Source organism: Eptatretus burgeri, chromosome 15 (genome assembly GCF_056783735.1).
Source record: "Eptatretus burgeri isolate ZD-2024b chromosome 15, Ebu_testis_v1, whole genome shotgun sequence".
Classification (NCBI taxonomy): domain Eukaryota; kingdom Metazoa; phylum Chordata; class Myxini; order Myxiniformes; family Myxinidae; genus Eptatretus; species Eptatretus burgeri.
Window position 1 is genome coordinate 12,765,215 of NC_140975.1, and position 13,406 is coordinate 12,778,620.

At 44.4% G+C, this 13,406-nt stretch overlaps 1 protein-coding gene across 3 annotated transcripts in view; it reads right to left on the bottom strand.

The window, feature by feature from the left end:
• Positions 1-10,671, bottom strand: part of LOC147011545 (Y+L amino acid transporter 2-like) — a 30,051-nt gene extending 19,380 nt beyond the window's left edge. The window contains exons 1-4 of one of the 3 annotated variants that reach the window (XM_085857487.1): positions 9,209-10,670; positions 5,967-6,477; positions 5,568-5,693; positions 4,674-4,818 (exon numbers count right to left, since the gene is read on the bottom strand). In XM_085857487.1, the coding sequence (XP_085713613.1) occupies positions 4,674-4,818; positions 5,568-5,693; positions 5,967-6,441 (746 nt within the window). In that variant the 5' untranslated portion in view covers positions 6,442-6,477; positions 9,209-10,670. Of the gene's footprint in view, positions 1-4,673; positions 4,819-5,567; positions 5,694-5,966; positions 6,478-6,855; positions 7,840-9,208 lie in introns of those variants that run through there. The other 2 variants (XM_085857485.1, XM_085857486.1) reach the window with 2 other exon arrangements.
• Between the last annotated feature and the right edge of the window lie 2,735 nt (positions 10,672-13,406).

Sequence of the window (13,406 nt, forward strand, 5' to 3'; positions counted from 1 at the left end):
GAAGAACAACAACGTGAGTAAGACTTAGCGATCCTCCACGAGGATCTAAAAATAGAGGACCAATCATCTTGGAGCTCATGTGAGTGGTTGTCCAAAATTGGAGCAATGGATAGTTCAGGGTAAAAAGAAAAGCTGGATTTAGAATACAATTCTTAGGTGAGATAGTACTGACATGACATTCACAGTCGTGAAACTCCCTGCTGTCGATGAGCTTTGTTTTTTTGAGATATTGGCCACTTCCGGAATGTTGATGTCACTTCCTGTTGTATCAAAATTACCCCGACTTGATAAGGTGCAACTCCAAGGTGTCTAAAATTCATATTTTTCAAAATATTGCCCACTCAACGTATTGCTACGAATTTGGAATTCAATCGCACACAACATACAGGTTCCCTTAGTCAGCTATGTCGATAAGTGCATGTTCCCTAGATAGCTCACCTTCCATTGTTTAAATGTTTTGAAATCGATTAGATGCGCTGCAGATCGATTTAATAGTTAGGGAGCGAACAATGGAGACGTCCCTCCCCCTCTTCTGTGAAGAGGAAGAAGAACCCTGCGGTGACGTATACAACTCCCTCCCACCCGTGGTTGAGCGGGGGGTGGATCATAAGGGCATGAGTCACGCCGGGTGCAGGGGAGGGGGTGCAAAGGATAAAGAGGACATCTTTTCTTTGTTTGAAGAGTTCGTGGGAGTCCCGTGGGCAGAGTTCGTGTGCTGAGTCCCGTGGGAGGAGTAAGCTTTTTTTGCTTCGGAGAGAGCAGTCGTTCAGCCATCGGGTCCTGCTTGGCTTGAGGCCTTTGGAAGCTTTTTGCTTCGGCTGGTTCAGTGAGCTTCGGCTGCTGCTTTGTTTGGGAAGGAACTTGAGCCGGTTGTTCGGCTCGAGCTGCGAGTGAAGGCTTCTTCCTCTTCTTCCTCTTCCTCTTGGTTCATGGAGCTTGTCGTTCTCCATTTTGTTTCCCGGCTTGGTGCGACGCGTCGGCCTCTTCTTGGAGTTGGATCCTCGGGGAAGCGACGATCGACAGGAAGGATCGACGCCTCGTCTCACTGGCACGTGTTGAGAAGCGTGGGAGGATTCGCTGGAGCCCGGGTCCGGACAAGTTGAAGACCACACGAGGTGGAAAGGTTCGAGTCAAGCTCTGACTTTCAGCTCACCTGTCCTCCGAGCTGGAGCTCATGATTAAAGGCCTCAGCCACCGTTTCGTGTGTGTGTGTGTGTGTGTGTGTGTGTGTGTGTGTGTGTGTGTGTACGTGTGTCCGTGGGCCCGTCTAATAAGTAGAAACTGCTGTTAAGTGTAAATGACTGTAGATAATAAGTAGACGGTTGTAGTTCTTTTGTCGTGCTTTTGTTGCTTGTATAATTGCATAAGTGTTTTGCCTTATATAATTGCATACGTGTTTCATAAGAATAAATGTCCTTGTGTGAATGTAAACCTGCTCGTTGCGTCCATTCCCTCATTGACTGAACATTTTGTGTGTTGGGAGTTAGAAAGCCGTTGGTTTGCCGTAATAGGGGGACATCTGGATGGATGGTTCTCGGCGGTTATGCTGCTCGGAATCGGGCACGGACAAGCTCGCCTCAGCGGTTTGTTCCGTACGAGTTCCGTCGAGGGTGGAATAACCCGGTAGTTGGATCACGTGGGTATTTAGGTAAATTGAAGATTGGCAATCGACCCTACCCCACGTGATCTGCCGATTGGCGTATTTCGGTTCTTGTATAAGGACCCGTCGCTCGGAGTTATCCGGGCAATCGGTCGGGCCGACTTGACTTGCGGCTCCGTTCAGAACGGTCGGTTGGCGGCTGACCCCCGGCCAGTAACAGTATCATGACGTTTTTAGTGTGGAAGAAAAGACGCCTGAAACGTTCAGATTCTGAGTCAATTCTTCATTAAACCACCATGGTAAAAATTCTCAAAAACCCCTGCTGGGAAACTCCATTACCGAAGCTCAAGTGTATTGATATATTACAAAACCAAAGGCAAAATGATGCCACTACAACATCACCGGTACCCACATTGTGGTTCAGATTAGCTTATTTTAATCAAACATTCCCAGAGGAAGTTGATCAAATATTTTAAGTTTTGCATTGGTTGGTTGAGCAGTTTGAGAAAAGTAGATGCCTGCAATCCAAAATGGTGGCCAAACTCGACCAAAATCCAAGTACTTTTGGGACCTTCAAATCTTATGATGACCGACTTATAGATGGAGGGGGGGGTGAGGTGGTGGGGGGGATGCCATGAACAAGTTTGAGTTATACCACACCAAAGATAATTTTAGCTAAAGGCCCTATCACACCTTGACGATTTAGCCAGCGTATGCCAACATATGAAAAATTTGTCTAAAACGCTGGCACACGTCGAATATGTTATGGGTCAGTTTTGTATACGTTAAGAGCACGCTGGCATACGTCGTAGTACGCCGAGCTCGTCGACAAATTTTAAGCATGCTCAAAATTTTTCGACCAATGCCAGCATATGACTCGCACATTCCGCATACGCGGGCCATAAGTTGTAGGCACGTTATGCGATCGTTGACACACAATCATTGACACACGTCGACACACGTTACTTTTAAGTTACTCATAAGTCGAAACACGTCGAGGTAATGTTTAGTTACCCAAAACTTATTTCTAACCTATGAATAACGTATCTCCAACGCATATTGACGTATGTAGATGTATTTGACGTCTTCAAGACGACCACAGAACTTACTGAACGTGTTTCTAACTTACAGCTACCGTATAATGGCGTATTGGCAGCGTTTAGGGGAATTGGTATATAAAAATGGGGTTCACAGGAGGAACCCGTCAGTGTTTCATACTCCATGGTTTTTTTTTCTTTTTTTTTTCTTTGGCATGACGGTGATGTTGACACTTCGATTTCTCGTGTGGTTATAATATAATATAATTAATAGGCTGCCGCTCAACGATTTAAATCATAACCGCACGAGAAATCGAAGTGTCAACATCACCGTCAAGCCGAAGAAGAAGAAAAAAAAAAAAACCATGGAGTATGAAACACTGACGGGTTGCTCCTGTGAACCCCATTTTTATATGCCAATTCCCCTAAACGCTGCCAATACGCCATTATACTGTAGCTGTAAGTTAGAAACACGTTCAGTAAGTTCTGTGGTCATCCTGAAGATGTCAAATACGTCTACATACGTCAATATACGATGGAGATACGTTACTCATAGGTTAGAAATAAGTTTTGGGTACGCTAAACATTACCTCGACATGTTTCGACTTATGAGTAACTTACAAGTAACGTGTGTCAACGATCGCATAACGTGCCTACAACTTATGGCCAGCGTATGCGGAACGTGTGTCATACGCTGGCATACGTCAAAAAATTTTGAGCATGCTTTAAATTTGTCGATGAGCTCGGCGTACTACGACGTATGCCAGCGTGCTTCAGCGTGCTCTTAATGTATACAAAACTTACCCATAACATATTTGATGTGTGCCAGCGTTTTAGACAAATTTTTCATACGTCGGCATACGCTGGCTAAATCGTCAAGGTGTTACGGGGCCTTCAAATCGTTGAGCGGCAGCCTATTAATAGGCTACACCACGTGATCGTCGGCGATACACTGCCGCGCGCTATGCATAAGTTAGACTATCGTTGGGCATAGGTTGTGAACGCCGACAACACGCTAATCATTCGTTGGTATAAGTTATCTATAAGTTATCGAAACGTTCTGTGTACGTTAGTAATACGTTATGCAAACGTCCAACTCGTTATGAATACGCCCAAAACTGAAAAAAACATTAATAGTTCAGCATACGCCAGCGTTTTACATACATTTTGATACGTTGCCATACGCTGGCTAAAACGTCAAGGTGTGACAGGGCCCGAAGTTTGAATACAATCCCATCAGCAGTTTCAGAGAAGTTGCAAGTGTTTATGGACGGATGACGTACCATCCCGTTAGCTCACCTGAACGATGTTCTAAGTGAGCTAATAAGAATTATTTTTTGCATCATGCTCTATACAGAGCATTGAATTGGCTGAAGCAGTTTTTGGCTTGAGTTGCGATCCTGGATGGGTCGGCGCTCCGACACGTGCTACTCGATTGCGTTACATTCAGGAATTTGTAATTTGACCCACTTTTTGTGAAAGACATCATGGGTTTTTTTTAATGTCCACCAACTTATGCTGGCAGACGGGACATTTAGCTTGACGTTCATCTGAGATTCTGAGGGATGGCACGCACATTGATGCATCACCCTGCCTGCGAGACACCAGGACGATAATTTATAACTGCCTTGAGATTCAAACCCAGGCTATATCCACCTCACAGGTAAGTGTGCAAACATAGTGCAGTAGATAGTAGAAAAATCGTGCAAATTATGATACAAGCATCAAATTTGGCATTTCAATTCTGCAGGGCTTTCTGATCAAATCTGCCTGATTGGCCATTTGAAAATCCAAATTTTGAAAAATTTGGATTTTCAAATGGCCAATCAGGCAGATTTGATTAGAATCCCCTTGAGAACAAATGTGCCAAATTTGATGCTTGTATCATCATTTGCACGATTCCTCTCAAAAATTGCTGTTTTCTGCCACACTAACATCCAGGCCATCCTGTCAGCCCCATCCTTCTGTCAACACTCACAATTCTTCCTGAATGGTTAACGGTCTCCACATAACAATACTGTACAAGTATTCATCACCTTTTCTGATGTTTCGTCTCATGTATCAGATGTTTTGGAATTTTTTGGCCCCAATAGGAGAAGACAGCAACACAAAGAGCCAATGAAATTGGAGTAATTTCCCAGACAGATCCTCCAAAAGCATTTTGTAGTCTGGATGTATTTCCTGCACAACAAAGGTAATAATTATAATCATGGACTTCTGGTCTAAAGTGACCTTTAGCATAGGTTATACACATTTAAGGGCCATCTACCTGTTAAAAATGCTAAAATAGCACAACTTTTATCCCCACCCTTCCTTTCATGGTATGTCCCATATTTTCTCATTGCCTTCACTTAGTCCTATCCATTCTGAGCCTTCTTTCCATATTCTTCTCCCACCTTCACAAATCTCCTTTTTCTTCCTCTATTTCTCCTCCTTCCCTTCTTTCCATCAGATTTCTCTTCTCAATTACCCTCACCCCACCTCTTTCAAATGCAATTGGCAAATGGTCTCTTACTGGATCTCATCCAATTCACATCTGATTCTGATGTACCATACTCTGTTACAGAGCGCCGATGATGCCAAAGCGGTTTCTTGGCAAAGATTATGTTGGGTGGTTTGCCATTGCCTTCCCAGCAGTAGTTAAGGTAGGAATTTGTAACTTGTTCATGATGCTGGCGATAGCTCGCCGACTCTCCATGAAGGACACCGTGGGATCTTTAATGTCCACCAACTAACGTCAGCAGATAGGACGCAAGGTTTCACGTCCATACGAGGGACGGCACAGACATTGATGAATCATCATACCTGCGGGATACCAGGACGACAGCTTGTAGCTGGCCCGAGATCCAAACCCAGTCAAGATGAGTGTGCGTACCTTTAGGTCATCCTACAAACCCCAGGAAAGGCAGTGAGTCAAGCTTCCGAATCACCTTGTGACATTTTGACGATTCCAGCTACAGCAATACTCAGAAGCATAACGATCATGAAGCATTTGCAGAATCTCTGCAGTTTGGATCCCAATGTCACGAACAGGCAGTTCAGCATTGTGAGAAAACCTTGATCACATGACAAACGTCAAAAAGAAATGAACAAATGAATAAAGAATGTAACAAATTCCTTTTCAAAACTTCTTGATTTGAAATCTAATTTCCTTTGCTTTGCTTCAATCTCTTTGAGTCTGCAATCCCCATTTTAACCCAACCCCACTTACTTAATCTCTTCCTTGCCCTCTTGGAGTACCAAAGTTTCCCTAATCTCATAATATGTGATCTGCTTCTCCCCACTATGATAATAAATAATAACAACGAACAACAAAAATCAAAACTTACATACGACGAAGATGGCCATCATTCGAACAGCAATGTAGCACGGACTACAGTGATCAAAGAACGGTTGGAGGAGGTAGGTGCTCAAGATGAGAGCAATGACAGCCTGAAACGCCGGCTCCAGCATCAGCAACTTCAGCCAGAGATGAACGAATGTACGAAGACCCTCCACATGGACATTCCCTTGTGCACCAGGGTCCAAGGTGCAGTTCAACATCTCCGTGAGACATAGGGTTCCAAGAATGGAGAAAAGTCCTCCAGCAACCCAGATCGATGTGGCGAGGCCATAAGACCCGCTCAGTTGAAATACGAATGCAGAAGAAAAGAATATTCCAGGACTAAAGGCTTTCAACGCAACAAGGCGAATGAAATGGATGAATGAATGCTCCTTTAATCTTTCAATTCCAATCTGTACAGCATCCACAGCATCGTCCGTGACATCATTGAGTAGAAGACTGTTGTACTCACTGTTTGCCATGTACAGCTCCTTGCATCAATCCCTGCACACCACAACCTGAGAACATGTGGTATCCAACACAAGTAAAAAAACAAACATCACATGAACCTTATAATCAGATGTTGCTTCAAACACTTGTCTGAATGGGTTTGGCATTTCACAGCAAGCGAGCCAGTATTAATTCTAGCGAAACGACCTATTCATCAGTAGAAGTTGAGGCTTTTCAACAAACGGTGGAAGGTCAACAAGGAACGAAGGTGGGATGTACGAGAGTTAGTGTCATACTGATCTCGAAAGCTCATGACTGTACAGGGAGCTTGTTCGTCAATTTTACACAAAAGGAACTTTAGCACAGGAAGAGGAGGACGAGGCCATTCGGCCCATTCCCGTGCTGTGCCAATCCCAGTATCCATGACCCATCCACACATAAGTTACCTTCAAGTCCTGCCAATATCCCTGCACCGCTCTATCTCCAATGCTTCCAGTTCAGGAACCTATCTACTGTTTCTGCAGCCACTACGTTTCCAGAGGGGTTAATCCATTCATTAACTTGTGTTTTATGTCTCTTGTCAATTATTGATTCGTTAATACGTACTGTATTATATTTGGTTACTAATCGTTACCTGTTCGTCAGGACATTCATGCACTGTGATCCCAGACGATGTGGGTTCAAATTCTGCAGCATTCCAGAAGGCAGCAGTATTTGGGATTTGGATTCTCATCTTTTGGAAGTTTAGTTCATTTCAGGAGAACTGCAACATCACAACTGGATTGCGGTCCACATACTATCCCTTGATGAGACCCTCCAACAGACATCACACTCAGCACAGATGCACACAATCACCCATCCATACTCAAGTTACCTACAAGTCCGACCAATATCCCCACACCCCTCTATCGCCAATGCATCAAGGGACCTATCAAAATCCCATTTATGCTTATGCACCCCCTCTGCTGATACTATCCTTCCTGGAAGACCATTCAAGGCATTAACCACTCTCCAACGGAAAGACACCTGTTTTAAAACTCTCCTAACTCTCATCCTACTTTACTCTCAAACGGTGGCCCCTGGTCCAAATGCTGTCCACTCTGTTGAAACACTGTATCACACCTATCATGTCCACACCTTTCATGATCTTAAACATCTCCATCAAATCCCCTCGTAAATGCTCCTTTCTAATATATCAAGTGCTGTCTCCTTCAAACATTCCTCATAACTGAGTAGCTAGAAGTCAGCCCTGGAATCAATCTCGTAGATCGACACTGTACCCTCTCTATGGCAGATATGTTCTTTTTCAGATCCGGTGACCAAAACTGAACACGATATTCTAGATGAGGCCTCACTAAATCACTATCGTGTTAACACTACCCTTTTACCCTTTTCGATATATAATTATCCCCCCACCAAAACAACCTAAAATCCTCTTTCCTTTACCTGTAACCGTCTGCATTGTGCTGTCTGCGTACCCCACCCTTACGTCCAGGGCTGGCGTCAGACTATTTTGTGCCCTCGGCAAGGCCAGCTACTTGCATCCCCCCCCCCAAAAAAAATTGCCAACTTCGATTTTTAAAAACAGATGTTTTGTCGAAAAAATAAAAAGCACAAAACTTGAAACTGCTAAATTTATTTCACCACAATATTTTTCTTACAGTCGGACAGAGAAACAAACAAAAAAACAGACAAACAGAGTTAAAAACGTCTCATAAAAGTTTCAATTTCAGACATCAAAATCTCACTTTGCGTGCCTTTTCCTTTGCAAATTTTGTTACCAAGCTGAGAATGAAAGAATAGAATAGATAAAGAAAGAAGAATAGAATAGATAAAGAAACAGTATTGTTAGTGTTGAAAACAATAAACTGGTTATGAACGAACAATGAACTATAAACTCTTATGAACAATGAAATATTATATTTTCCTTTTATTAAGTGTTTCCTTAAAACAATAATTTGCATAAAACTGTGACCCTTAAAGGTCAGTAATACGCCCCTCTGAGATCTGTGCCCGAGGCGGCTGCCTAGTTGGCCTGATGGTCGCACCGGCCCTTCTTACCCTCCCCAAATCTATTGCTACCTCGAGATCCTTCTCCAGTCTGACATACTCCAAGACTGCTCGTTGCATTTTTTGGTTTGAACACCACCAAATGCTTGAGGTTACAAAACAAAAACACGTTTTAAGGATTGATAGAACGAAACTGTTCTCATGATGTAACCAAAGAGGGCCCTGCTTTGTTACATCTACCACCGAAGGTGGACGGAGGTTGTTTTCACCAATGTCTGTCTGTCTGTGAACAGGATAGTTCAAAAAGTTGTGGACGGATCCGGATGAAACTTGGTGGACAGGTTCGGTTGTGTGACAAGGACGAACTGATTAGATTTTGGTGAAGATCCGAATCTGTATCTGGATACGAGATTTATTTAATTTTTAAAGTGATTCCTCACCATCGAGAGATTGGGCCAAAAACTATAACTATAATAATATTTCAAAAATTTATTGGGCCAGATGTGCTCTTGTGGATAAACCGTTGCATGGCGGAGGTACGTGCTCTACCGAGTGTCGTGCTTGTTTTCTAATGAAACTCCCCAATTGTTCCAAACCACAGTGTTTCTCACAAATGTGAACAACTATTGTCATCTCCGCACAGGATCCAAAACTTTCCTCTGTACTTTGTCTAATGCTTGGATACAACAATGGAGATTCAAACGAAGAATTAAAACTGAAGAACATGAAGTATGAAGTTAAAAAAACAAACAAAAAAACAACAGCAAACGATCAAACAATGGAACTTACTTTTCAAATGAGAGTCCACATGTGTTGCTCATAAAGCAATGTTTGTTGGCAATACTGTATTCATGGGGTTGGGTCTGATGACGTCTCCAGCAAATACAAAATGCTTCATAAACGCTGCTGAACAGGTTAGGCAATGCCAAACAGGTGCAAGTCCCAGCAGGAATGTGGGATAAAGGCTTGAGATGGATCCCTCCCACAGTCCAGACACAAGATAAAGTGATTCTGGGGAGTCAATGTTTCCAACCAAATGTTGAGATTGGTTTGCGAACCACTGTGGGAAAGACTGTTGTGACGTTTCGGGCTCTCCTTGCTTGCTTGGAACCTGAAACGTCCCTTTGCACCTTTTTCTCCATATGATGGTTAGGCTAGTTCTCTTAAATCAAACTTATTGCTGGGTCGACGTAGACCGACTGTAGTCACAATAAGGACCGGTTCCCCCTTGTGTGAGCAGTGAGCCGGTATTGCTGGCTTGTTAGGGAAATTTTCTGCCTGTTTCTTTTTGTTTGAAAGTTCTTCATTAGTTTCATTCATTCAACAATGGCTCACGAGACACGACACCTGCACTGTTATTATAAACTTTGTGTGTTATTTCATGTTTACTTATATCGATTAAACATTGGTAAGAGTATGTTCCTCACCATGGGGAAACGAGGTACGAACGTGCAACTGATGGGTCAATAAGCATTTTATTAGTTTTGCCCTGACGAAGGACAAATGCTCGAAACGGCTGAACCTTCGCTTTTTTTGGCAGTTAGCATACTCTTAACAACTTTCAGTTGATGATGTCCAATCTCTTGTCTTGTCTACAGACACTGACAGGCATGAGTCCTCACTGAGACTGTCATGAGTCCTCACCGATACTGTCATGAGTCCTCACCGAGACTGTCATGAGTCCTCACCGAGACTGTCATGAGCCCTCACTGATACTGTCATGAGCCCTCACCGAGACTGTCATGAGCCCTCAACGAGACCGTCATGAATCCTCATCGAGACTGTCATGAGCCCTCACCGATACTGTCATGAGTCCTCACCGAGACTGTCATGAGTCCTCACCGAGACTGTCATGAGCCCTCACTGATACTGTCATGAGCCCTCACCGAGACTGTCATGAGCCCTCAACGAGACCGTCATGAATCCTCATCGAGACTGTCATGAGCCCTCACCGAGACCGGCATGAGTCCTCACCGAGACCGGCATGAGCCCTCACCGAGACTGTCATGAGCCCTCACCGAGACTGTCATGAGTCCTCACCGAGACTGTCATGAGTCCTCACCGAGACTGTCATGAGTCCTCACCGAGACCGTCACGAGTCCTCACTGATACTGTCATGAGCCCTCACCGAGACCGGCATGAGTCCTCACCGAGACCATCATGAGTCCTCACCGAGACTGTCATGAGTCCTCACCCAGACTGTCATGAGCCCTCACCGAGACCGTCATGAATCCTCACCGAGACCGTCATGAATCCTCACCGAGACTGTCATGAGTCCTCATCGAGACTGTCATGAGCCCTCACCCAGACTGTCATGAGCCCTCACCGAGACCGTCACGAGTCCTCACTGATACTGTCATGAGCCCTCACAGAGACCGTCATGAATCCTCATCGAGACTGTCATGAGCCCTCATCGAGACTGTCATGAGCCCTCACCGAGACCGGCATGAGTCCTCACCGAGACCGGCATGAGTCCTCACCGAGACCATCATGAGTCCTCACCGAGACTGTCATGAATCCTCACCCAGACTGTCATGAGCCCTCACCGAGACCGTCATGAATCCTCACCGAGACTGTCATGAGTCCTCATCGAGACTGTCATGAGCCCTCACCGAGACTGGCATGAGCCCTCACCGAGACCGGCATGAGCCCTCACCAAGACCGGCATGAGTCCTCACCGAGACTGTCATGAGTCCTCACCGAGACCGTCACGAGCCCTCACCGAGACTGGCATGAGATATCACTGAGACTGGCAGAGCCGTCACCGAGACTGGCATGAGCCCTCACCGAGACTGACATGAGTCTTCACCAAGACCATCATGAGCCCTCACCAAGAACGTCATGAGCCCTCACCGAGACTGACATGAGATATCACTGAGACTGGCAGAGCCGTCACCAAGACTGGCATGAGCCCTCACCAAGACTGGCATGAGTCTTCACCAAGACCATCATGAGTCCTCACCGAGACCGTCATGAGCCCTCACCGAAACTGGCATGAGATATCACTGAGACCAGCAGAGCCGTCACCGACGCTGGCAGAGCCGTCACCGACACCGGCAGAGCCATCACCGAGACTGCCAGAGCCGTCACCGAGACTGCCAGAGCCATCACCGACACTGGCAGAGCTGTCACCGACACTGGCAGAGCAGTCACTAAGACTGGCATTCCATGATATCCTTAATAATCCTGCGGTGTTTGTGGTCATCTCTTTTCCTTCCTCCTTTTTTCCTCATCATCTTCATTTATTTGAAAAAACCCTTTCACTCCTATCAATCTTTTTAACCCTTCTTGTCGCATTCAATTACTCAAATTCCTGTCGTGCCTGTTTTTCTTGTCCATATTACCAATTCTCATCTCTCACCCAAGCAAATGATTGAATATTTGTGTTGCTTTGAAACCAATTCTTCAGAACTACCAACCTCATAATGACAAAGTGAAAACATGTTTTTAGAAATTTTTACAAATGAATTAAAAATGAAAACGCTGAAACATCTAATTCACATAATTATTCAACGCCCTGAGTCAATACTTTATAGAAGTGCCTCTGGCAGTGATTACAGCTTTGAGTCTTCTTGGGTATGTCTATCAGCTTTGCACACCTGGATTTGGGGAGTTTCTCCCATTTTTTTTCTTGTAGATTTGCTCAAGCTCTGTCAAGCTGGATGGGGAGCGTCGGTGAACAGCAATCTTCAAGTTTTTCCACAGATTCTCAATGGGATTCAAGTCTGGGCTTTGGCTGGGCCACTCAAGGACTTTCACGTTCTTGTTCTGAAGCCACTCCAGTGTTGCTTTGACTGTATGCTTGGGGTCTATGGCCTGTTGTAATCTAAATATTCGTCACAGTCAGAGGTCTTTTGCATTCTGAAGCAGGTTCTCCTCAAGGATTTGCTTGTATTTGGATATATTCATTGTTCCCTCTATCCTTACAAGTCTCCCAAAGCCTGCTACTGAAAAGCATCCCCATCGTATGATGCTGCCACCACCATGCTTTACTGTAGGGATGGTGTTAGATGGGTGTGATGAGCTTTGTTCGGTTTCCACCAGACGTAGTGCTTTGGATTCAGGCTAAAGAGTTCAATTTTCGTATCATCAGACCACAGAATCTCATGCTCTCAAAGTCTTTCACGTGCCCTTTGTAAACTCTAGGTGTGCTGTCATGTGCCTTTTTCTCAGGATTAGCTTTCGTCTGGCCACTCTCCGATAAAGCCTAGATTTGTGAAATGATGCAGAGACTGTTGTTCTTCCAGCAAGTTCTTCCATCTCAGCCAAGGAACTCTGTAGGTCTGTCGGAGTGGTATTGGGTTCTTGGTCACCTCCATGACCAAGGTCTTTCTTGCCTGGTTGCTCAGTTTGGTCAGACTGCCAGCTCTAGGAAGAGTCTGGGTAGTTCCATATTCTTTTTACATTTCCTCATGATGGAGCTCACTGTGTTCTTGGGAACTTTCAACACTCCAGAAATTGTTTCATACCCTTCCTCAGATCTATACCTCCTCACAATTCTATCTCGGAGTTATACGGACAGTTCCTTGGACTTCATGATAGAGTTTCTGCTCTGACATACACTGTCAACTGCCAGGCCTTATATAGAAAGGTGTGTTTCTTTCTAAATCATGTCCAATCAATCGAATGAGCCACAGGGGGACTCCAATCAAGTTGTAGAGACATTTCAAGGATGATCAAAGGAAATTGGATGCACCTGAGCTCAATTTGGAGTGTCATAGCAAAGAGGTTGAATACTTATTGATGCAACATATTACAGCTTTTAATTTATAATTAATGTGTAAAAAAAATCGAGATTTTTTTTTTCCACTTTGACATTATGGTAGATCAGTGACAACAAAGAAAATCTCAAATTAATCCATTTTAAATTCAGGCTGCAGCACAACAAAATGTGAAAAAGCCAACGGGGTGTGAATACTTTCTGAAGGCACTGTATATACAGTAGAGACTTCAACGTACACTGTAACAAGACGACGTTAAATCACAG